The sequence below is a fragment of the Trichoderma asperellum genome, chromosome 6 (assembly GCF_020647865.1).
Source record: "Trichoderma asperellum chromosome 6, complete sequence".
NCBI lineage: Eukaryota > Fungi > Ascomycota > Sordariomycetes > Hypocreales > Hypocreaceae > Trichoderma > Trichoderma asperellum.
Genome location: NC_089420.1, coordinates 1,672,167 through 1,694,158, shown reverse-complemented (window position 1 = coordinate 1,694,158; position 21,992 = coordinate 1,672,167). Strand labels below are relative to the sequence as shown.

Genomic DNA, 21,992 nt, shown 5'->3' with positions numbered 1-21,992 from the left:
CCCTAGACGCCCTTGAGGATTCACAGCATCACTTCAATGCAAACAAAATGCCTAAGGGGGTTAAAGGGTGTCTTTATCAAATAGCAAGAGATACTGTCATTCTCTCACTAAACGTATAAACGAAATTCACAGGTAGGACAAGCGGCAAATCGTATACCACCCCCAATTGAATGTTAATTGATCGTTTTGTGCCTTCTAAGCAAGGCATACACACTCCACTTCAGATGCTATCTGCGCCGCGGACGACGATCCGCCCGACCTGGTTAGAAAACAGGGAATATGGCTTCCGGCGCAGAATGAAAAACAACAGCAACAAGAAAAAAAAGAATAACAAAACAAGCCCAAAACAGTAATCCATAATATGCTCCCGTTCCTATGCTGCTTCATGACCGGTCCTGGCTATCCCTTGGGTATCTTATATGTTTGACGTGTAAATCAAAAAGGAAATTCCTCGTCTCTCTTTTCGCGTGGGTCGCCCTCATAATTCCCGGAGCTCGCGCTCACGAGGCAGCGGCGTCTACTTCCCGTAGGACGGTACGCTCTGAACTTTTCCCCTTTAGACTGCAAGAGGAAAAGTCGTCACTTATCATTTAGTGACCCTCGGATTTAGCGACGGTGGGCAGCTCCTTCAGAGCCTCAGCAATGATGTTGAGACCCTTGCGAAGCTCCTCTTCGGTGATGACGAGGGGAGGCGCAAAACGGATAATATCTCCATGGGTTGGCTTGGCCTAAAAGGGTGATTAGCACAGGAAATGTAGCGGGTAAAGAGGGGTAGAGAAGAGAAAAAGAGACAAGGCAGCCATGAGATGCAAAAGGTTAACTTACCAAGAGGCCCTTGCTCTTCAGCAGAAGGCAGAGGTCCCATGCAGTGCGGCCCGAAGCAGCCGCCTCGTCAATGACAACAGCATTCAACAGACCCTTGCCGCGGACGGTCTTGATAATGGGCGACTTGAGTGCGGCCACGCCATCGCGGAAGATGTGGCCCAGACGCTCGGCCTTGGCAGTCATGTCCTCCTCCTCAAGGATCTCCAGAGCTCGGATTGACACTGCACAGCCCAAGGGGTTACCACCGTAGGTAGAACCATGGGTACCGGGCTCAACGACGAGCATGACCTCCTTGCTGCTCAGAACAGCGCTGACGGGGTACATGCCTCCGGAGATGGCCTTTCCAAGAGTGACCATATCAGGCTTAATGCCTGCCCACTCGGAGCAGAGCATACGGCCAGTTCGGCCAATACCAGTCTGGATCTCGTCACAGATGAGGAGGACGTTGTGCTTCTTGCAAATGGCGTGGACCTTGGTGAGGTAGTCGTCGTCGGGAACAACAACGCCAGCCTCGCCCTGGATGGGCTCAACAATGAAGGCGGCGGTATCCTTGCCATGGGCCTCCAAAACCTCCTCTAGATCAGCCACGTTGTTGTAGCGGATGGGCTTGCCAGTGGAAGGAGAGGTGGCACCAATGTTGGGGACATAAGGGCCATAGTTGTCCTTGGACTCGGGGTCGGTGGACAGAGTGATGGCGGCCATCTGCGGCAAGAGTTAGTATACTTTGTGTTGTTTAATTTGTTGGAGGCTCAAAGAGAGCTTTGATCCTTTCTTCTTCTTTTGACCCATAGTCAAACTTCGGATTGTACAGGAAAGCTGATAGAAGATTACTCACAGTTCGGCCGTGGAAGTTCTCGGCAGCGCAGAAGACCAACGCCTTGCCCTCTTCAACGCCCTTCACCTTGTAAGCCCACTTACGGGCAATCTTGATGGCGGTCTCAGTGGCCTCGGCACCGGTGTTCATGGGCAGCACCATGTCGTAGCCGAAGACGCTGCGGACCTTTTCGGCCCACTTGGGGAAAACATCATTGTAGAAGGCTCTTGAGCTCAGAGTCAGGCGGGAGGCCTGGTCGACGAGAGCCTTGACAAGCTCGGGGTGGCAGTGGCCCTGGTTGACGGCGCTGTACGCAGACAGGAAGTCCAGGTACTGGCGGCCTTCCGGGTCCCAGACATTGACGCCCTGGGCCTTGGAGAAGACAACGGGGAGAGGGTGGTAGTTGTGAGCCGCAAACTCGTTCTCGGCGGCGATGGCTGCATCGGTGGAAGAAGCGTGGAAGCGGGATGCAGCAGCGCCGTTGCTGGCAGCGGCATCGCTAGCGTGGGGAGCCATGGCTGGATAGAATTGGTGGTTGGTGTTGGAAAAAAAAGATCTAACTTTGTTGCTGTGTTAGCTGGAAGTCGGATTTGCGAGGAGTGGAAAGTTGTTTGCGATAAGCCGGAACACGGAGGGGGAGGGGCACTGATAGCAAGGATAAGCGCCGATTGACGTGCCGATTGACGTACCAGCTAAATAGTGATCTGAGCAGATGGCTGGGCAGCGAGGCAGATACTATGATAAGAAATAGAAGCTGTTAGGACAAGTGCTCTGGCTTGTTTGCTTTTTTTTTTTTCTTTTTTTTTTTTTTTTGGTTTTCACGTACAAATTCATAAATGCGGATGCTGATGAGAGAGAGTCAATTTCCAAACCACCTGACCACTGGGGGAGACGACGACAGTTATAGGCCCGTGGGAAAGCGGGCAATCGATAGAACCGTCGACGCCGCGTGGAATCAATGTGTCACCTACTCGAGCTGGATCCAGGCATTGGAGACGAAGATACGCCGCCGCTATACCCCTAAGTGCAAGTGTGAGCGTGTAGCAGCACGCCGGTGGAGCAGAGGCTCCAGACGTTGGGCTTGCTCCCTGTAGCTCCCTGCACGCCTGGAGAGCCACCGCCGTGGAGGTGCCGGCGATTTCCATCAGCGAGGGCACGATTCGCCGCAGGTCCGATAGTCCAGAGACCGCCGATGCCGTAGGAGCCCCAGAGAAGCGGCCGGCTGGCCTCGGCATTTTGGTCTGGACCCCTAACAGAGGGTCTCGAAAAGGGCTAGACTGCGCGTGGGAGCGTGACGATTGCAATCCGGGATCTAGGCGGACGAATTCCACGCTGGGCAAAGCAATAGGCAATCATGCCATTGTTTCCTCGAGTATCTAGTCTATACGCTAGATTCCACGCATCTACCTACTGCTTAAGCGGCGATGATAATTCGTGCTGCCTTGTTCGCCATTTTTTAGCATCGATCCCCACATTCGGCGGCTCTCTCATGATTTTGGGCTGCTGCAGCATCCGGTCCGGCCACCAGGGAAGGAAAAAAAGGGTGGGGAGCCCTGTCGCCGATTTGGAGATGAGCCAATGAGACCAGCCATATTACGTACGCAGGCTTGGCTGTTTGTGGTCTTGTGAGATCTGGGAATGGTATCTGCAGCCTATGACGAGCGGACGGACGAGGGAATGATGTAATGTGAGATATGGCTGCATGGGAGGATGCTTTTGTCGACTGATGCTGACGCGGATGCTGATGCCAATGCTGATACCAATGCTGTCGCAGAAGAGCGGATGTACACATACTACTACTGCAAGCGAGTGGTAAAGAGTCAAGGTGGGATGAGCATTGCTGTATCTGTACAGCAAGAGACGGGGGTGGTTTCATCTGCAGATAGGCGTAGATGTACTTACTACGTACTGATCAGATGAGATTAGATCACATTGAATTCAAGACAGCACATTTTAATTGGTGTTCGGCGGTGTAATAACCATGTAAAGAGCTACAGTACTGGGCACCTTCCACGTCTACCGCCTTCTTAGGTGTGCCTCTTGTGGGAATCATCACTTGTACAGCTCCTTCCTCGCATCATCATTCACTCAATGGCTGCTATCTAGCGGCTTCTATTGGCTGCTTGTGCGAAATGCCAATTGCCAAGTGCCAAGTTGTACGGCAGGCGCAGCTGTACTTGCAGGGGGGTCAAAACAAGCTCAAGGTCAGTGCTCATCGTCTGAACATCGGTAGGCACTAGGGGGATCATATTGGACACTTCGACAAGATGCTTCGACAAGTATTTATTTTGAAAATATACTCAAAACAACAAGCGAAAGAAGAAATCACGAGAGCTGTCGTGCTGCCACGTCCGGCTGCGCAATGCATGAATTTGGCCACGTTACTGGCTGTCTATCAAGCCTGCAATGCAGCGGAGCAAGCAACTGGCCCAGCCAATCCAGTCCAACCCAGCATAGCGTGGCGGGAGCCTGATTAGCAGCCGCTGGACGCTAAAGGGGCTCCCCTACAACGGCTGCAGCGCGCCAACTCAACCGGACACGCTCTTTCAACGTTCGCCAATGCCCGCCCACTAACAAACCATCCGCACAACCATGGCCGGCCACCAACGCGCTCCTTCGGCCTCGTTCAAGAGCAAGCCGCGTCTCTCGCCCGTCCCACTGCGAGACATCATCATTTTGCGGCTGCTCAATGCCCTGTATCTGGCCACCTTTTTCCAGCCCGATGAGTTTTTCCAGGCGCTGGAGCCGGCTTGGCGCCTGGCCTTTGGGCCCGGAAGCGGCGCGTGGCTCACATGGGTAAGTCTTTATACGCACATTTATATGTATACACACACACGCACACGCACATGTATATCCTGTCTGAGTATAAATGTATATATGTTTGTATATATCAATTGGTCAACTGATATAGTCTTCTCGAAAGAGAGAGGGGAGAAACATCCACAACTCCTGCATTTCTAACACCACTTCATCTCATTACGCCGTCACTAACGTGTTCACAGGAATGGCACAACCAGCTGAGGTCGTCTCTCCATCCTCTTCTCTTCTCGGGTGCATACATGGCTGCAGATCGTCTATCCGCCATCTTTCCTCCAGGAAATGCCATCCGCTCTGCCGCAGTCATTGTTTCTCCTAGGATCTTGCAAGCCATCATCGCTGCTCTAGGGGACTGGTACACCTGGCATCTTGCTTCGAATGTGTATGGCTCTGATAGTAACGCTTCCTTCTTTGCTGTAAGTCTCACCTCAAGCTCAACCGTTTCTTCAGTCTGAGTACGCCACTTACACGATGAATGAACTTCTTCAGCTCTTCATGCAACTTCTGAATCCCTGGCAATGGTATTGCTCTACAAGGACGTTTTCCAACTCTCTCGAGACAACCCTTACAGTCATGGCCCTCTGCTACTGGCCTTGGCAGCTCGTTGGTGTTGCCCCCTATTCCATCAAGGAGAATTCCAAGCCTTTCAACGTCCTGCGCGGCAAACTCTGGCGCCTCCGAGCTTCGCTATGTCTTGCTGCCTTGGCCGTCGTTTTACGGCCCACCAATGTTCTTATTTGGCTAACCATCGTCTTTGTGGCTCTGACGAGAGTAACCCTTCAAGGGAACTCGCCCTTGACCTTCTCTACCCTCTTGGTTCTATTCAGAGAAGCAATTCTATGCGGGTCTCTGGTGGTGGGCTTGTCCATTCTCGCTGACCGATTCTATTTTGGATTCTGGGCCTTCCCGCCTTACAACTGGCTCACTTTCAACATCTCCAAATCACTTGCTGTCTTTTACGGTCGCAACCCTTGGCACTACTACATCCTTCAAGGCATACCTCTGCTTTGCACCACAAGCATCCCTTTTGTCGTGCCAGCACTATTCAAACCTGTATCTAAGACAGCTGATCAGGCCAACGTACTTCGGACGCTCTCCAACGCCGTTTCAAGCACCATTATTGCTCTTTCACTCATCTCTCACAAAGAAGTTCGCTTCATTTATCCTCTCCTTCCAATCCTTAGCGTCCTTGCCGCCCCACGGGCCGCGTCCTTCTTCACTTCAGTCACACGAACAAGTCCTCCTCCCTCTATTTCCTCCGCAGCTCAAATATCTGCATCTCAGCCCTCCGGAACAAAGTCACCAGCTGCTCGCCGTGCTCGCCTCCGCAACAAGCCTCTTCTCTTTACCGCCTTGGGGATCAACATTATCCTTGCCGGCTATCTCTCTTTCCTGCACCAACCAGCACCCCTTGGCGTCCTCTCATTCCTCCGACAAGAATATGAACGTATTCATCCCTCTGCTGTTCATCACGCTCATCTAACCCGCTACGCCAATGCCACGACATCTGCTGACGATACTAAGAAAGAAGATCTCTTCGCTCTTTTCCTGATGCCGTGCCACTCCACCCCTTGGCGCTCACATCTCGTCTATCCAGGGCTATCCGCCTATGCGCTCACCTGCGAGCCCCCACTCCATACCCAGCCAAACACTCCGGAACGCGAATTGTACCGCGACGAAGCAGATCGCTTCTACGACAATCCTATCCCATTCTTACGCGAGGAACTCTTTGCCCATGAAAACCCCGTCGTGCCTGTCCCCCGGTACATTGTCGGATTTGAAGGCATAGAGCCTTGGCTAGGCGAGTTTTTGAATACTCCTGAGGGCAAACAACTAGGTATAACACAGTTAACCCGCGTATGGGCGGGCTTCAATGGATTTTTTAATGAAGATTGGAGGAGAGCGGGGTATATGATTGTTTGGGATACGGGGGCGTACGAGGGATCCGTCACAATGGCCTAATTTGTCCTATCTCTTTTTGCAATTGTTTCGTTGATATTGGCTTCCTTGTTCTCCTATTGGAAAAAAAAGAGCGGCAATGTTTATATCTCAAAAAAAAGGAAATAGCATACAGTTCATTCATTAGATATGCAAAGCACACATTTACAATTAATCCGAATAACCTAATTTATATCAAATCTTGACAACGTCTTCTCATCCACAGCCAAACTCATGATCCTAAGAGACATAGAGGGGAAAATATCCATAGGAGAGTGTGTGTGAAAGTAAGGCTTTGCATATAGTCTATCACCCTTTTTTTTTTTTTTTTTTCAAATTACGTCAACAGCCGTAGCACCGACATATATGTCTTTCATAAATAAATAATTTTTTACCTTATATTTCCCATTTCCTACACATGCTTCTTCTCCCGCCTTCAGCTTCAACATACATACAGCAGTGTTTTGACGTTAAAAAAAGCTCCCTATTCCAATTCTCTTTCCTTCAAGGAGAAAGAAAAAGAGAAAAGAAAAGGGCCTTTGAATACATGATAGACAAAGGAAATTCGTTAATTCTAGAAAAAGAAACAAGGTAAAAAAAAAAAAAAAAAAAAGACAGAAAAAGGGGGGGTAGTGAGAAGAAAAATTAATAGAGAAAAAAAAAAGGCCCATCCCATCAACTCCTCGTAATCCTAGATTCATCTTCATCGCTTGGAAAAAGCTCATTTACAACTAAAAAGTCACTATGCTTGCTTTTCCTCTTGTTCCTTATTCTTTACAACGGATGGCAATGGTTGCTCCAAAGGTGGTGGTGCTTGAGGCTCAGGTACTGTTGCAGCTTGCGTCTTGGGCAGGGCAGCAGACTCGGGAGCAGCAGCTTCCTTGACAGCATTAGCTACCGGAACGGCGTTCTGCGGCTCAGAGTCCGATTCGCTAATGACCCTGTGGATGGTCATGCCTTGAACAGAATCTCTCTGAGCTGGTTCGGTTTGGCCAAGCTTCCTGTACACTTCTGGTGCTGCTGGTGGGATATTTGCTCTTTCTTTCGGAACATCTCTAAACGCAAGTTGTTGAGCCGCATTCGGAAAGAGCTTCTCCTCTTCTCGATTTAGATCTCGTTTTATATCTAAACTCTTACCCCGTGGCGCCAACATACTCTGGTTGAATGGTTGATGGCCATCTGAAGGAGGCGGGGATTTGTTCCGCTTGTTATCAGCAACTTCTTTTGCCTCTCGATATTTATGCTTTATCCATCCAATAGGTCCTTTCGGGTCATCTTTTTCATCCTTGGAGCTATCATACGTGTAACCGCGATCGCTGCCGCTTCCTAATTGCTCGGAGCTCTCGCCAGTGAAGCTCTTCCGGGGCTTGGCAATGGCACTTCCAATCGATGTGGTGCTAACATCTGCGTTATGGTTTGAGCCAATGTTAAATACCGGCGGCGACGCCTTGGGGCTAGTCGGCCCGCTTGGAAAGTCATCCTTCTTCGTCCTCGACAGTCTCCACCTGCTCTTTTTTTCCTTATCGGCTGTCTCGACAATTGCCGGCAAGGGGGGCTCTTGAGCCACCGGGTCTAAATCTGACCCGTCATTGAACGATGAATTAACTGAAGCAGGAGGGGATTTCTTGCCCCGTGGCGCAGAAACATCCTCGGGTCGAAGGTTGTGCTCATGATAATGTGAAATCGAATGATTATGCGAGTGATTATGCGAGTCAGTGTCGTTCTGGTGAATAGCAGGGGTAGAGAGCTGGTGATGCAAATCCGGCTGCTTTGGAGAGTCTATCGCCGGTGTCGAAGCAGAAGGCGCTGGCTGTGGTACTGAATGAGGAATGGTACTTGGACGAAATTGGGGCTGTGTTATGGGCTGTGCAAAAGCAGGTGTCGCTTCCAAAGGGTTTCCTGCTTCCGTGCCTGGCGAGGCGGAGTGCGGAAGCGAGGAGCACGAGCTCTGGGCGCTGATGCTCATGCTACCTGGTATCCGCTTCTTCTTTAGCTTGTTTGGCTGCCTTTTGTCACCGCCGCCGCTCTCATGGTTTGGAGATCGCTGAAAGAGGTGCTCTAATTTTTGGTGCTTTGAAGCCGCCGAGTGGTCATGTGGGACGTCTAACAGTCTCTCTTGGCTTCGACCAGCTGATAGTACACGATCGGGAGCGAGATGCATTGAGTCAAAAGTCGTATGCGATGGGGTCGGTGTAGAAGCTCTGTAAGGGGTATCAATGATGTCCTGTTGAGGTAGGCGAGCTGGCGTCAGCGGCTCCAAGGCGGGTGAGTGTGGTGCGCGACCAGGGTTCTCATTCTTCTTGAATTTGCCTCCTACCAGAGCCGGTGACTTCTTTGATGGTACGGTGTTGCTCCTAGCCAAGCCACCACCAGTGGGCGTTGCAGCCAAGGCTGGGCTGTTCGGAGTGACAGCACCATCAACCCTGGAGTGCCTGGAAGATACGGATCTGTTTCGTCGAATTAAGCCATCTTTGCGGATGCTCTCGGCACCAGCACTGGCGTTAGAAGCCGTTCTCCCTAGCCCCGAACTTCGATCTTGGTTCGGCGTACGCGGGGGGTTGGGAGTCCCGGAGGCCACTTGCTGCATCGTTGTCTCGTCGGCCTCGGTACCTTGCATCCCAATGAGGAAGTGGTCTTGATTCTCGATGAGAAAAATGATGACGCATTGATTTAGTCGATACTCCTCGGGTGCCATTGCATGTGAGGGGTGGGATAGCATGCCGGGTTGGAAAATGGCAGCCAAATTTTGAGAATTCATGCGGTTTTCATCAGACTTGGCGGCAAAGACGGCCAGCAGATCTAGAATGTAGAGAAGCAGCTGCTTGTTAAGCGGAGGCAATTCTGTAATCAGCTTCTGGTATTTCACAATGGCTGCCCTCTCGTCAAAATTCTCAACGAATTGCGGACCCTCGGTATCTCCAACTGCTTGCTTTGTAGCTCCACGAAGGGGGTCGCGGAACTTTTCGTATAGGTCTAGAGGTACTACGGGTTCGGGTAAATCGTTGAGATATCTTCGGAGCACGTTGGCAGCATCGTGAACGGTATATCCTTCCCAAACGAGTCCCTTGCCATATCGATCAGGTGAATCGAAAATCGTCTTGAGCTCTTTGATGCGTTTCTCGGAACCGCTTAATCGGAAGATGCCTTCAATACCAGTAGCTGGGGCGGGCGTTAGCAGTTGATCAGGATCCATGAATAGAGCAGCTCCGTTGTTGGCCAGACGCACCCTTTTCCTTCAGGAAGACACCGCATTTAGCGACGACAATGGGGACATAGCCATAAATGTAGCTCTTGCCATTCTCATCAACAAGAGAGATGGCAACGTTTGCGTATGTTATGCTCTGTCGGAGAGGAACACCAAATATGCCTCCGCCGCCACGAGGTTCTATAGATTCATTAGATTAGTTTAGTGTGTTAAAACAAGTGAGATGACGCATTAGGAAAGCTTTGTGTTTTTCCCTCTCCCTCTTTCTGTTCATGGACATGTACAATGTATCCAGGGGACAGCGGAGACGATTAGTTAAAAAGGCAAGGGAAAGAGTATTCAAGAGGGAAAGGATTTGCATCGCTTGATACGCCTTTCAACTATGACTATTCAATGACCAAACAAACTGCGACAAGAAGTCCCTGGCTTCAATAGGCATATGTGGCACGCAACGAAACGCAACCTAGCAAATTGAAAATCGATACCAGATGATCTGAATAGCGACCAGAGCTTCCTGAACGAAGCAAGCCGTCTGCGGATAAAAGTATGAGGGCCGACGGAGGGGGGTGTTGTGGAGGCTGACAGCGTACCCTGCTGAGACGTTTCCTGATGTTTGGTAGGCAGCTTGAAGTTCTTCCACCAGGACTTGAGGTCGCGTTTGTTCGGCGGCGACGCAGGGGTGTTGGGCATCGCAGGCAGCGATGGCGGGCTGCCCTGGTGCGGATTCGGATTGCTGGACGTCATGGCGGGCGCCAGCGCGTGGACGGCAGATGGCGAGAGACACGCAGCGCAGCCAGAATCAATGGGCGGGCAGAGTCAGCGAGACGGCGAATTGCCCAGATGGACGGAGGGCGCAACGAGCGATGGATTCGGCCCCCGAAAGGGAGGCAAGAGAAGAGAGGGTGGTGAAGCGAGAGCAGGGCGAGGGCGAGGGCGAGGGCGAGGGGCGTGAGCGAATGCAACGGAGCAAGCTCGAAATTCGCAGATGGCGCCAAAGTCGGGGAGATCTGTCAACGAGCGTCGATGATTGCGCACAATGAGGAGGAGTGACTCTTGGTCTCGTCGCTCAGCTGGGCGAGACGCAGCGCCGGGCAGCGGGCGGGCGGGCGGCAGAGCAGGCGATCCAAGGGTGAAGCAGCGGCCAGATGCCCCGACAAAGGCCCAGAGACATGAGGGAAGCGACTCTGGCGGCGGTGGTGATGGATGGGCGCGGAGGGAGGTTGAGGGAGGTGGCACGGCGTTTGGTTGAAAGGCCGGCTGTGGTGTTGCAGCTTTGTCGCTGTGAGGTTTTTGGTGGCGGGTGGCACAGCGGTACGGCGGGTACTCTGAGGGCGCCGCGGGCCAAGTACCTCTCGGTAGCAGCGTCGTACTGCTGTGATGAACCAACGGGATGGCAGGTCGCAGTGCTAGGCCCTCTGGCCCTCTAGCGGCCCCGAGACAAGGCAGCGCACCAGGCCTCACGCAGCCCATGTGCCGGGCCGGTACCTGTGCGTACAAGCGTGTACGTGGGCTGCAGGCACGCTTCTTTTGTGGCGCGGGCTTATTATTAGAAGTGCCACGGACGTAGCTGACGAACCGTCAGGAGCGAAGCTGTTCTGATACATGGTACACGATGCATATGCGCGGCACAGCCAATGCGTGACGAGGCCTTGCTTGCGGGAGCATGGCTGTAAAACACAGGGGGCTCCAGAGGATGGCAGTTGCAGCGACTGGACAAGGGGAAACAATGATGATACTACTGTACAGCAGCACTGCTACTACCAAGGCATGCGACAGTACAAGCAAGTGATACCAAGGTACATTCTGCTGCAAGCCATGCCAGGTACCTTGGGCACAGTACTTTTGTTTCCAGCCAGGGTACTGCCTGCTAGGTCTCAGTTGGGTTGAGTGCCTGAACTATCTGGACTCGCTCCATTCTTCCACTTCTACTTCCATGCATACCTCCATCCATACAAACCAGCCCCTCCTCCACAGCATAGGCCCAAGGTGCTGCTAAATGCAGCTCCTCCATGCACAAGCAAGGAGGCAGTGCACCCTCGCAAAACGAGGGGGAGCAGAGAAATCGGCAGGGAAGCCAGACAGCGAATGACGTTGGGACAAGGCGTTGGTTTCTGGATGATCGGCGCCTGGATCTTCGAAAGGCAGCGCAGCGCAAACAAGGCCATGATCCCTGCAAGGCGCCGCGACGGACGTCTCGCGAGGAGGGGCCGCGACCTGGTGGATGGACGGCGGCTGAGCTGAGCTCGAATGTCTCGCGCGGCTCTGTCTCTGTGTGGCGGCATGTACAGACTGTAGCAGTAGGCCTACCATCTACCAGAAAATGCATGATGAATCATACAGCATTCATACAGGCCCAAAAAGGGGGCGCTACACAACAGCTGAGCTGCTAGCGGCCCAGTATGACAAGCCTGCAGCACGCTGGTGCTAGCATCGAGCCAGGGAGGATGACATATACGATAGTGCTCGGGACTTCGTATTATACCACCTATTCCAACCAGCGTCGGAGCTGCATCCTCTCAGCAGGCCAATATTGATTAAGACCCCATCGGCTTGCTCTTTTTTTAGCATAGCCATATGGGGTCGTGCCCGTGCTAGCGGTAGGGCCAATATATCGCCCCAATCCTGCTGCTTGTATGTAATATTACTACGTATTACCCAGCTCTCTCGCCTCCGTTCAATTAAGTTTACATGCATATACGCGGGCAATTTTTAGGCCTGCCTGGCACCGTCAACCACTAGCTCGCCCAGGAATGCCAATCAGACGTCACGGCACAGGCTCTTCGTATTTGTTTACTCGGTAGCTTGGCGCGCGACAGCCTGCTCACTCACCAGCAGCAACGACAATCGCCGAAAGACCACAGCGAAGACACCACAAGGCGAGGCTCTGGCCAAATCGTTCACGATGCCGTTGTGGCTTGGGCGACCAGGCTGGCTGCTGTCGTATTTGTCGGCCTTCTCGTACGTATCCGGCCAACGACAAGGTTACGAGTAAGTCGTCATTTTCACCCCATCGCCATGCATTCAAAGCCTCGCCTGAAGGCAATCCTGGCCCGGGTTAACGGTGATATCATGGAAAGCGAGTAAGCTGTTGTGTTGCGCCGTGACCAGGGGATTGTGTTAAGCCAAACGTCCGAGCATAGCCACACTGGTTCCAGTATTTGAGGCTCACGGTGGACGATGCAGCCGAGCAATCCAGGAACTAGCAATGCAATACGGATTCTGACGTCTTTGCGGAATTCCGAACCAAACCAAACCCCATGCCATATATAATCTTGCACTAGTGCAAGCTGGGGCATAGCTAAGCTGTGTAAGACCCGGGGTAGGTATTTGTAGATACGAGCCAGATAGAGAACGACGATGGCTTCAGCTTCTTGCTCCATTAGGAAACTCTATCAATCATGTAGCTTTGACTCTTGGCTGTGGAGTTTGTCTTTGCTGCCCGGGCCCAGTCTTGTGCTCCGTTGGAACTCGAGAAACCGTATTGCGGGCAATTGTTGTGCCCTGATTATTAATTCTAAGTGAAGAAGGAAGTAAACTGCACAAGCATGGTAGGTTTAATAATTCAGTATACGAAGACAGTCATAATTTCCACATAAACGTAATTGTTGTGTTAACTACATGTATCTATATACATCATGGCTTTCGTATACTCTGAGAAACTTGATACACACAGTCAGATGGAAGAAGCCTAACATTAATGGCTTAAAAGAGAAATTAAAACAGCAACTTTATAAAGCGCATCTTGTTGAAGGATTAGACGTAGCTTACCAAGCCTGAATTTATTCGTCTTCAATCTGCACAGAAATGCCATCACCGCTTGGTGTTGGATATATTCTCATAACAGTGGCTCTCACAACCAGTCAATTCAAACAGCCGCCTCCAAAGCCTAAACTGGAAACTTGATGCCAAAGATTAGCTTTCCGCAGTTCCCGTAAAAAGAATGAAAGGGAAAAGGCTTAAATAGATAGGGCAATCCCCCAGTCGCTAATGTAATCATGAAACAGTTTTCCCATTGGGGGAGTACAAGCCTGTCATCATAGATCTTCTTGGGAGATGAGACATCAATTGATATGCTAATTACCATTAGTAGTGACGGGATTATGTAGGCTTTAGGGAATTATAGCAGAATCGCGGTAGGTGGAGATTGGGTGAGAGGGAGTCCAAGAGATGGATCATTTCCTTGAGCCACGTCAGGTATCTGTTGGACAAGATCATACACCCTTCTTTTTAACACTCTCAATGGTTACATAAACTTGTGAGCCACGCCACTGATAGATGATCTTCAAATTTGACTACGCAAGGATGTGGAATGACATCAGCTAATGTATGTTGACTTCTCAAGACTCTCGTGGTTATTGTTCGGAAAGACACTGGCAACCTGCTGTATATAAAGTCATAGTCATCAGCATTGTCTAAAACAAGAAACCATCTTCCAGCAATTATTGTGCTAAGATAATTCTTGCCGACTTGTTTAGATGAGGTGTAGTTCTTGCAATATCGGCACATGCCTGTTTATATGGAGCCATGTTTAGAGTAGGAATCTAAAGCACTGAGTATTTGAGAAGTGAGATAACATATATCGTCAGGCGTGCGTATGTTCTAGGGATTTTTGTACATGCTGCAAGTGATGGCTTATCGTTCTTCAAACAACTGTGTGCCTCGGTCTATCTCTGGGAAACTCGGCAACCCACGAGTACCGTAGTTGAAGTTGTTTGTGCCGAGGCCAATGGCTTTTGAGAGTTGAAATCCATCTGGATAGTGCCGTATTGATCTGTAGTGCACATTCGATTGCTATTTTGACATCACTCCGTTGTTTGGGCCATTAATGGCCAACATTGATCGAGGACAGCACCGGAGGTCCTGACATGGTGACATAGGCAAGGTAGCGTGAAACTTGATTCAAATGTGATGCTTGCTCGAGCGACGGTAAACAAATGATCAGAAAAAAAAATGAGGAAATAGTTAAACATTCTAACATATGAAGTGAGGGGCTTGCATCTTTTCGATTGAAGGAGTGTAGCAGTGAGATGACACAAAGCGATGCGCCGATACTCCTACTCTCCAATCACCAACTCTATACATCGGGCGAGACATGGCGCCATCCAGCGAGCTTATGGGGTGCGTCCGTCTTGCAGAACATGACGATGAAGCAAGCAATTCGGAGTTACTTGAAGCTCAGTAGCGTAGCGCAAGAGAGAATAGCCAATGGTTAGAGTCTGAAAGTATGCCAATGGTACACCTGCAAGCTATACATACTTGGAGCTGCGTGTAGTTGAGATACAGTGCAAACGGGACATGCCATATATTGACACTGTATGACCTATCGATCGCTCTAAGCTACATCCGTCATCCGTGCGGAAAAGAGCTTCCACACTTCAATGTGGGGTGCAACGTCTCTAGCACCTACTTTGAAATTTCATCGTCATCAGTCTCTCGTCCTCCCAAGCCAAACACCCGTGATCGCTGTTTAATCGTCTTTCAACCCCCCTCTAACACCGCCACAATGGATATGTACGCAACGATCTTATACAATCAAGAAGATTACAAACTAACATTTACTGTTCCCCCAATCTCAGGTTAACAGCCGCCGAACAGCGCACTCTCGAGCAGCGCATGCAGAAGCGTCAAGTCAAAGAGTTTGTCGGCGTGCGTCACTCTCCCTCTCCCAACACAACACATCACGATATATGCTCTCCCGAAAAAGGAAAAAAAAAATGATGAATCTCAATTAACAATACCGCCCAACCTTGTAGGCTTTCGGCGGTCTTGTCGAGCACTGCTTCACCTCCTGCGTCGACGACTTCACCTCCAAATCACTCTCCTCCAAGGAAACCGGATGCCTCAACCGCTGCGTTCTCAAGTGGATGGCCACGCAGCAGCGCGTGAGCGAGCGCTTCCAGGAGCACAACGCCCAGATTACGCAGCAGATGCAGAAATAGAAATTTATGAAAGAAGAAATTATAAATAATTGCCAAACAAAACAAAGCAGCATACGAACTTGTTCCGCGACAGAAAACTTTGATATCAATGGCGGGGTAAAGGGAAGATGTTTTGGATATTCCTCCGGCCCCGTCTAAAGCCTGTGTGGAAAAGCCGTGTGCTGGAACTGTCACACCCCGAGGCATTGTACGATATAAAGAGCTATGCCGGGAAACCATCTTGACTCGAGGAGATAGAGTCGTTTGTATCAATATTACGGGATATGTTGGAGCAAGGTAGTTGAAAAAGAGGGCTGGTGTTATTGGTCACGTCTCAATGTTGGAAAAAAGATCAGCCAAAATGGTATAAAAATCTCGCTCAATGGGAATTAATTTTCGATGCTCGAGTTTATAGTTGTATACTTCGTATCCACAGGGGGGATTTGCATGTTACATCTGATGCAGTAGTAGCCCAGTCCAACATCCAACGCCTAATCCTAAAGTCCATTATCATCTCCAACACTCTCGTCTAGTAACTCAAAACAAATCCGATATTTATTCATTTCAGCCTTCAAATTCATCACTAAGCACATCCCGAACCGTCTCGAGCTGTGCCACCACCTTCTCCTCAAGCAAATTGTCACAATCTCCTGACAATTTCTTTCCTCTCCATTCCATCTCTCGCTGTCCTAGAGGCAGGAGCCGCTCCTTCAAAAGCCGTCTGCTGGAGAGCCAATAGTCAACATTCTCAAGTAAGCCTGTCGCGTCCCATTCGACTGCAGGAATATCTCTGCTGTTATTCATCCGAAGAGCCGCAAGCACACGCGTGAGCAATGCCAAAGAGTGAACCTCTGCGGTACCAAGCAGCGTCAGATATTGTGCAGACTTCTCTTTTGTCCGGCTGGCCCCCGGTGCCTCGAATCGGTCTACGCTAGCCCGCAGCAAGTGCGGAAACTGGTTCAAGACATAGGTAATTTCTGGAGCAACAGTAGCCCCAAGGGCGGTGAGTAAATTCAGCATGAGTGGGAGCATTCCCTTCACCCAAATTCCGTAACACCGTTGGGCAATTGGTACATCTGCGTACGGCGAGACATTGGTTCTGAGCATAAATTTGGTGAGATTAGCGGACAGAATAGCACCGAGAACGCCATCGCACGCAAGCTGCTCCGCCAATGCCGGCAGAGTTGAGAGCTCCAGCAGGAACAAAATACTGAGTTCGCCATAAACAGGATCGCCTTGATCGCCAAGTTTATCAGCCCATGAGTATAATGACGTCGCTGCATGCATAGCGTCGTGAGATGCCATTATGTTCAAGATTGATGTCTGGGATTGCTCAATATTGGGAACACTGAGACAAGCTTGCATGATTGCCGTGAGAAGAGCTAGATCCTCTGGGAAGACATCAGCTTCCCTGTCATGGATCAAGCTAACCAATGTTCTGAATCCTTTGGCAACCACATGGTCCAAAACGTTGAGAACAGTTTGCGTAACATTTACAATCGATCCTTCGAGATCATCGGGAGTGTTCGTGGCTATTTTGCTGGATGCCGCCTGATACGCCCGCAGAGTAACAAACAACGTCTTCAGAAGCGTTCGGTAGTAAGCAATAGACTGAGGCTCGAACGGTTCATCAACGCTATTGATGGTGCCGATCAAAGTCTCCAGCAGTTGGTTGACGTCCTTGACAGCAAGAGTGGATTTAACCAAGCGTTGAACCAAGATGAGAGACAGGTTGGCTCTCGCGTCAACAATCTTGAGAAAGATATTTTCAGGACCCGGCGTCACCTGGTTAGCATTCAGGCACTGCTGTGCAACCTGCATCATCTGCTTCTTAGTAGCATCGGATTCCGGGAAGCATGTGCTTAATTCAAGCAGCAGAAGCTCCCATGCGTGGAAAAGAGCCTGAACAAAAAGTAAGCAGTTGAAAATTATAGCATCCACGTATAAAACCTAGAGAGGATACTTACGATCTGAGCATCGACTAGAGACAGGTTGGCGTTCGCAATCTTCATCTCGTTCAGGAACCCAGTTCCCTTCCTCTTTCCCCGCCATCCAGGATCAAATCTTAAGATTTCATCGGCACGATCCAGGTCATAGTAATAGTTCTCGCCCAGTTCTCTTGGTTCCACCATAGTACGCTTGAAATTGTCCAAGGCGCATCCAAAGTACTTATTGGAAAAGTTCTTCGCAAAGTTGTTGTGGAGAGACTTGTTGTAGCTTGCCACCTCAACACCATCGCGCAGATAGTAGTCCAAGTCGTTGACTAAAGCTTTAGCAAGCGTCTCGGCGTTGCCTAGATGGCGCGAATGATAGAGTTGCATCGCGAATGTTTCGGCAATGTAGGCAGCAATTCTTGCTTGAATACTAGCCAGCACTGCGTTTGATTTAACGGTCTGATGTGAAGGTTTCAAGTCGCGAACATAGGCTCGCAGCCCATCTATGTATGCGGTATCCTTCTGTAGCGTGAAAACCGTCCAAGGCCAATAGTTTTGTGCAGATGCGACAAAGTCCAAAACAACAAGCGCCTCACTTGTTTCCAAGTCTTTCAAAGTTTTGAGCTTAGACAAAGCTGTTGCGAATACAGAATCTGCAGACGTCTCGTTCTTAGCATCTTGTTTCATGGCTTCTCTGGGTGTTTGTCCCGTGAGAAGGCAGTTCGACATCCACTGCTGACGGTTCTTTAGTATGGAGGAGAAGAATCTCCAAGTTATCTTCACTACTTCCGGCAAAACAAAGGGTTGGCCAATTGTTGCAAGAATTTGTAAGAAAGATTTTGAGATTTGTGGGCCAAGATATCCAAGCAGGGACGGTGGTTCGCTGGTAGATTGGCCAGCATTGATGACAAGAGCCTCCAGTAGCGATAAAGCTGGCCCGCGGAAGTGATCAGACACTGCGCACAGCCGAGCTGATAAAGTGGAAGTCTTGAATAGGTAAGTCTCAACCAAAGTCGAAGGCCGTTCCAGATAGTTTGCTACCCGAAGTAGAGTGGTAGAAAAGTCGAGTATTGAGGTGACTTGAGTTTGAACAGCCTGTGTTCGGTTAGGGTATAGCGTCGTATCTGCTCCTGTAAGGGTAGAGATGAAAGAGAAGAGGAGAGGCTGGAAACGCAAGCTTCCAGTCGATGGCGATAAAAAGGAGTCAATGACGTGAGAAGCGGCAGGTCGGAGGCAAGACGTGAGATTATCGGACTTGGGAGAATCTCCCATACCGTATGTATCGAGGACAATTTTGTTGAGAATGGGAACGACAATCTGCAACAGCGATATCCTGTTGGTTTCTGATTCAAACATCCATGTCGAGGTGTTCTCAAACACGTCAACAGACGTTTGAGCAATTGAAAAGCTCACGCTGGAGAGTACCTTGTCGGCAGTTCCAAGCCAAGGATTAGATTCTGGCTGTTGCCGGCTCGTAGACTTACTTCCCGCCCGTCGCTGTACGGCGGAAGACATGACAGTATCGATAAGACCAGAAAATAGTGACAGTGAGGATGTGAGGAATTCGAATCTCTCTGAAACCAGGTCAAGACTACCCGTGATTTTGGTGAGCTTGCCAGCTCTTGATTCGGAGTTCAACAGTTCTGTCTTGGCGAGATAAGACCAGACTCGGCTAGGTTGGATCTGCAGAACAGCATGCAAAAACTTGACGCAGGCAGTAAGAACGCTCACGGCAGAGTCCTCAGTCATAGCCAGCTCATCTTGCATATAGTAATCCATCGTTTCGCACACGACGGTGACAATATCTTTGCCACTGCTAATGTGTACGCTAGCCTCGGACAATATGCCGTTGTCGAAATGAACCAACGCACCACTGTCACCTTGCCTCGTAGCCTTCAACTGCTCCATTCGAAGCAGCGATGCTAATAATGAGATAACTTCGGCCGTCTCGTCTGGTTGCAGCATTCCCAGCTCGCACCGGTAGCCTTCTTGTGTAAGGCTGATCTCTAACCGCCGTCCTAGGAGGGATAGAGTTGAATGAGAATACTCCATCAAGACAACACGACCGGTATCTGTAATAAATCGCCCATATGTGCCTACAGGTATTCTATAAGCGTCATCTTCGATGAACCTCCGGCTCCATGCAGACGACAAGGAGATCAAAGGAAGCTCCTCCAAAAGGCAAAACGAGTTTGTATTCTCGTCTTCCTGAACTAGTTCATACTCTTGAAACGTATCCGGTAATGTAAATGTAATTGTTGGAGTCTGGCGGAGCAGATCCAGAATAATTTCAGTTCTGTCATCCTGAGCCTGCTCTGACGCAGTGCAAAGAGTCCGGCATAGCGTAATAAAAGGGAGGAACTCGTAAGGATATCGGTCAAGGGCCTGTTGGAAGAAGATATCCATGGCCAGGTCATCCTGCAGCACGGATCCGAGGAAGTCTTGGGATGGGGGCAAGTTTTCCGACGCAGATAAGTCCCAGTAACCGCTTCCAGGAGAAAGGAGGGAAAGTAGACAGCTCACGGAATCCGACTGATAGCCAACAAAGGGATACGAGACCTTCAAAAGCTCTAGAAAAATTACGCGAAGGCGCGAGCTAATTAGCGGCGACATGCTACCGTCTACAGACGGACCTAAAGTTTGGGTCATCTTTGACATTACATCAAAGACCCGGCCTTGAGCTGTGGCGACTGCTGCAAGCTGCTCAACTACCTGCATATCCCTAGGAGTGGATGAGTTCTCGAGAAATCCATCGAATTTTGAAGATTCAATGGAATATATGCTTCCAGCTGAATTTCGTCGTCCGGTAGGCGTGCGCATCACGCTTCGAGTTTCAAACTTTTCTCGGGCACTCTGCTGGATTAAATTGTCTCTCCTATCAGATCTGGTCTGGTAAGATACGTTGAGTCGGTGAAGGATAAAAGACCACGTGAAAATGATAGGGCAGGCAGTTTCAGAGTCGAGGCCAGCCGCATCCAAGATGCTTTTGTGGATTTGTTCGAGAACATCCGGCGAGAGCAAATAAGAATCATATACATCATCAGCTTGTGCCGGATCTTCGTCTCGATCAGACAGATATGCGAGTGCCCTTGCGGGTTTAAGCAAGCTAATCGAGATGGCTGAAGCCAAGACCTTCATGGGCATCACGAGCTCAGCAGTGATTTGGTTAATCTGCGCGCCAGTTAGCTAGTGAAAATGAGAGAATCTGTCCTGTGAAGCACATACTGGCTGAATAGAATCGAAGAAGCCATAAATTTCCATCAGGGAAAACCATTGGTTGATGGCTCCGGATGGAGGGAAATCAGTTCCATAACAGTCTACCACCTGAAGAACCACAGACAGGCTATGAACAATCTCGGTCAGGAGACTTCGAAGCCAATCTAGCTCCACTTCATCGTTAAGAAGTAAGGCCTCATCCGTAAATGCTCTCATGCCAGCCTCGATCCCGCTCATGCTGCTTGCTACGATATCTAAATAGGCCGGCAGAAGATCTTCCATCTCATCGCGTAGCTGAGCAGACGGCTTCTTCAACTTGAAGAGATCGGCGATGCTGTCGTCTCCAGGGGCGAAAATAGGAAGGCGTTTATATAGTTTGATGGAGGTGGCATAATCCGCAGCCATTATGAAGAATCGACGTTCGGTCAATAGGGTATCAAACAAGCGACGCTTTTTCGACTCGGAGTTTTCGAATTCTGCTGAAATCTCGTCGGCATCCAACGCTGCAGAAGCACCCATTTCTGATAAAAATGCTGCTCCCTGGCCATTTTGCAAGCCTGCAGCTTCTTGAAGATTGGCAGCATCGTGGGATGATAGTGGGCCCAAAAGGTGCCTTGAAGAACGGGATTGGTACTCGATGATGACAATTCGCAAGGCAGCCACCAAATTAACTTTGGCATTCCTGCTTAACCACTTCGCATCCTCCTTGAATACGTTGATATCGTGTCGATCGGTCGATGCTGAGGTCACGTTGATTGGTGCTGTCTTGGTCTCAAAGTCCTTGTTTGTAGCCTCGTCAGGCGGCGCAAACGCGGTCGACGGCTCGCGCAAAAGTCCACGGACGTAGTCGTCATCGAAGAACTTGGTGATGGCAGAGCTCTTCTGTCTCTGCCCGGTACCATCTGAAAGTGCGGTGGCGACAAGCTTCCAAGACCTTGATGCTGCAGTTAGTTGCATCCATCCCGCCCAGCACACAAGCAGCGCTGTACTCACACAAGCTCTTTCTCGCCAGAGAGGCACTGTCCCACGGAGGGAAAATAATTGCTGTCAGACACCGGCGCCATTGCCACGAATGTCAATAAGGCGGCAGAGGCGCTCGCCGCATCACCTTGAACCTGTTCGTGCGAGAGCGCTGGTAATTCACGTCTTGACGCGCTTTTAGCAACGAACTACGGGATTCTCATCGGCGGCAGCATCAACAACAGCTGCATTGTTAACTTTTTTGGCGAAGCTCCCAGGAACCCGAGGTTCAGCCGCGATAATGCCCACGGTGCCTAGAGCAGATTGCACTGTGCAGATGCACTCCGCTACTGTATTATCTGGCT

General features: G+C 50.2%; 7 protein-coding genes across 8 annotated transcripts; 2 read left to right on the top strand and 5 right to left on the bottom strand.

Annotated features, from left to right (window-relative positions):
* Window positions 1–590: 590 nt before the first annotated feature.
* TrAFT101_010004 (uncharacterized protein) lies at window positions 591–2,155 on the bottom strand (the record flags this gene model as incomplete). Its single annotated transcript, XM_024899961.1, has 3 exons — window positions 591–728; window positions 826–1,527; window positions 1,661–2,155. The coding sequence occupies 3 exons, from the start codon at window positions 2,153–2,155 to the stop codon at window positions 591–593; spliced, it is 1,335 nt and encodes a 444-aa protein (XP_024761062.1).
* Window positions 2,156–2,469: 314 nt separating this feature from the next.
* On the bottom strand, window positions 2,470–2,874 carry TrAFT101_010003 (uncharacterized protein; the record flags this gene model as incomplete). Its single annotated transcript, XM_024905461.2, has 1 exon — window positions 2,470–2,874. One exon carries the CDS (start codon window positions 2,872–2,874, stop codon window positions 2,470–2,472), a length of 405 nt encoding a protein of 134 aa, XP_024761063.2.
* Window positions 2,875–3,844: 970 nt separating this feature from the next.
* On the top strand, window positions 3,845–6,654 carry GPI10 (glycosylphosphatidylinositol anchor biosynthesis). 2 transcript variants are annotated; one of them, XM_024909746.2, is made up of 3 exons: window positions 3,845–4,435; window positions 4,642–4,872; window positions 4,946–6,654. In XM_024909746.2, exons 1-3 carry the CDS (start codon window positions 4,232–4,234, stop codon window positions 6,416–6,418), a joined length of 1,908 nt encoding a protein of 635 aa, XP_024761064.2. In that variant the 5' UTR covers window positions 3,845–4,231; the 3' UTR covers window positions 6,419–6,654. The 2 variants fall into 2 exon arrangements, with proteins under 2 accessions (XP_024761064.2, XP_065984939.1); XM_066128814.1 differs by lacking the exon at window positions 3,845–4,435 and having other exon boundaries at window positions 4,578–4,872.
* Window positions 6,655–7,136: 482 nt separating this feature from the next.
* On the bottom strand, window positions 7,137–10,343 carry TrAFT101_010001 (uncharacterized protein; the record flags this gene model as incomplete). Its single annotated transcript, XM_024903822.2, has 3 exons — window positions 7,137–9,553; window positions 9,621–9,779; window positions 10,190–10,343. The coding sequence occupies 3 exons, from the start codon at window positions 10,341–10,343 to the stop codon at window positions 7,137–7,139; spliced, it is 2,730 nt and encodes a 909-aa protein (XP_024761065.1).
* Window positions 10,344–10,415: 72 nt separating this feature from the next.
* TrAFT101_010000 (uncharacterized protein) lies at window positions 10,416–11,069 on the bottom strand (the record flags this gene model as incomplete). Its single annotated transcript, XM_024903823.2, has 1 exon — window positions 10,416–11,069. One exon carries the CDS (start codon window positions 11,067–11,069, stop codon window positions 10,416–10,418), a length of 654 nt encoding a protein of 217 aa, XP_024761066.2.
* A 3,954-nt stretch (window positions 11,070–15,023) lies between these two features.
* TIM9 (protein transporter tim9) lies at window positions 15,024–16,006 on the top strand. Its single transcript, XM_024908043.2, has 3 exons — window positions 15,024–15,110; window positions 15,176–15,245; window positions 15,353–16,006. The coding sequence occupies exons 1-3, from the start codon at window positions 15,103–15,105 to the stop codon at window positions 15,536–15,538; spliced, it is 264 nt and encodes an 87-aa protein (XP_024761068.1). The 5' UTR covers window positions 15,024–15,102; the 3' UTR covers window positions 15,539–16,006.
* Window positions 15,890–21,842, bottom strand: TrAFT101_009998 (uncharacterized protein). Its single transcript, XM_024908044.2, has 4 exons — window positions 21,661–21,842; window positions 20,677–21,601; window positions 17,485–20,622; window positions 15,890–17,419 (listed from the first exon to the last, which is right to left on the bottom strand). The coding sequence occupies exons 1-4, from the start codon at window positions 21,729–21,731 to the stop codon at window positions 16,082–16,084; spliced, it is 5,472 nt and encodes a 1,823-aa protein (XP_024761069.2). The 5' UTR covers window positions 21,732–21,842; the 3' UTR covers window positions 15,890–16,081.
* Window positions 21,843–21,992: the final 150 nt, after the last annotated feature.

What these genes read in the sequence shown, in the direction of transcription:
- TrAFT101_009998 (XM_024908044.2), bottom strand. Translation starts at nt 21,731, where the DNA reads ATGGCGCCGGTGTCTGACAGCAATTATTTTCCCTCCGTGGGACAGTGC. An exon ending in TCTGGCGAGAAAGAGCTTGT is followed by an intron (nt 21,602 to 21,660) that starts GTGAGTACAGCG and finishes TGCAGCATCAAG; the next exon opens with GTCTTGGAAGCTTGTCGCCA. An exon ending in TCTTCGATTCTATTCAGCCA is followed by an intron (nt 20,623 to 20,676) that starts GTATGTGCTTCA and finishes ACTGGCGCGCAG; the next exon opens with ATTAACCAAATCACTGCTGA.
- GPI10 (XM_024909746.2), top strand. Translation starts at nt 4,232, where the DNA reads ATGGCCGGCCACCAACGCGCTCCTTCGGCCTCGTTCAAGAGCAAGCCG. An exon ending in GCGGCGCGTGGCTCACATGG is followed by an intron (nt 4,436 to 4,641) that starts GTAAGTCTTTAT and finishes ACGTGTTCACAG; the next exon opens with GAATGGCACAACCAGCTGAG. An exon ending in GTAACGCTTCCTTCTTTGCT is followed by an intron (nt 4,873 to 4,945) that starts GTAAGTCTCACC and finishes GAACTTCTTCAG; the next exon opens with CTCTTCATGCAACTTCTGAA.
- TIM9 (XM_024908043.2), top strand. An exon ending in AAGTCAAAGAGTTTGTCGGC is followed by an intron (nt 15,246 to 15,352) that starts GTGCGTCACTCT and finishes CCAACCTTGTAG; the next exon opens with GCTTTCGGCGGTCTTGTCGA.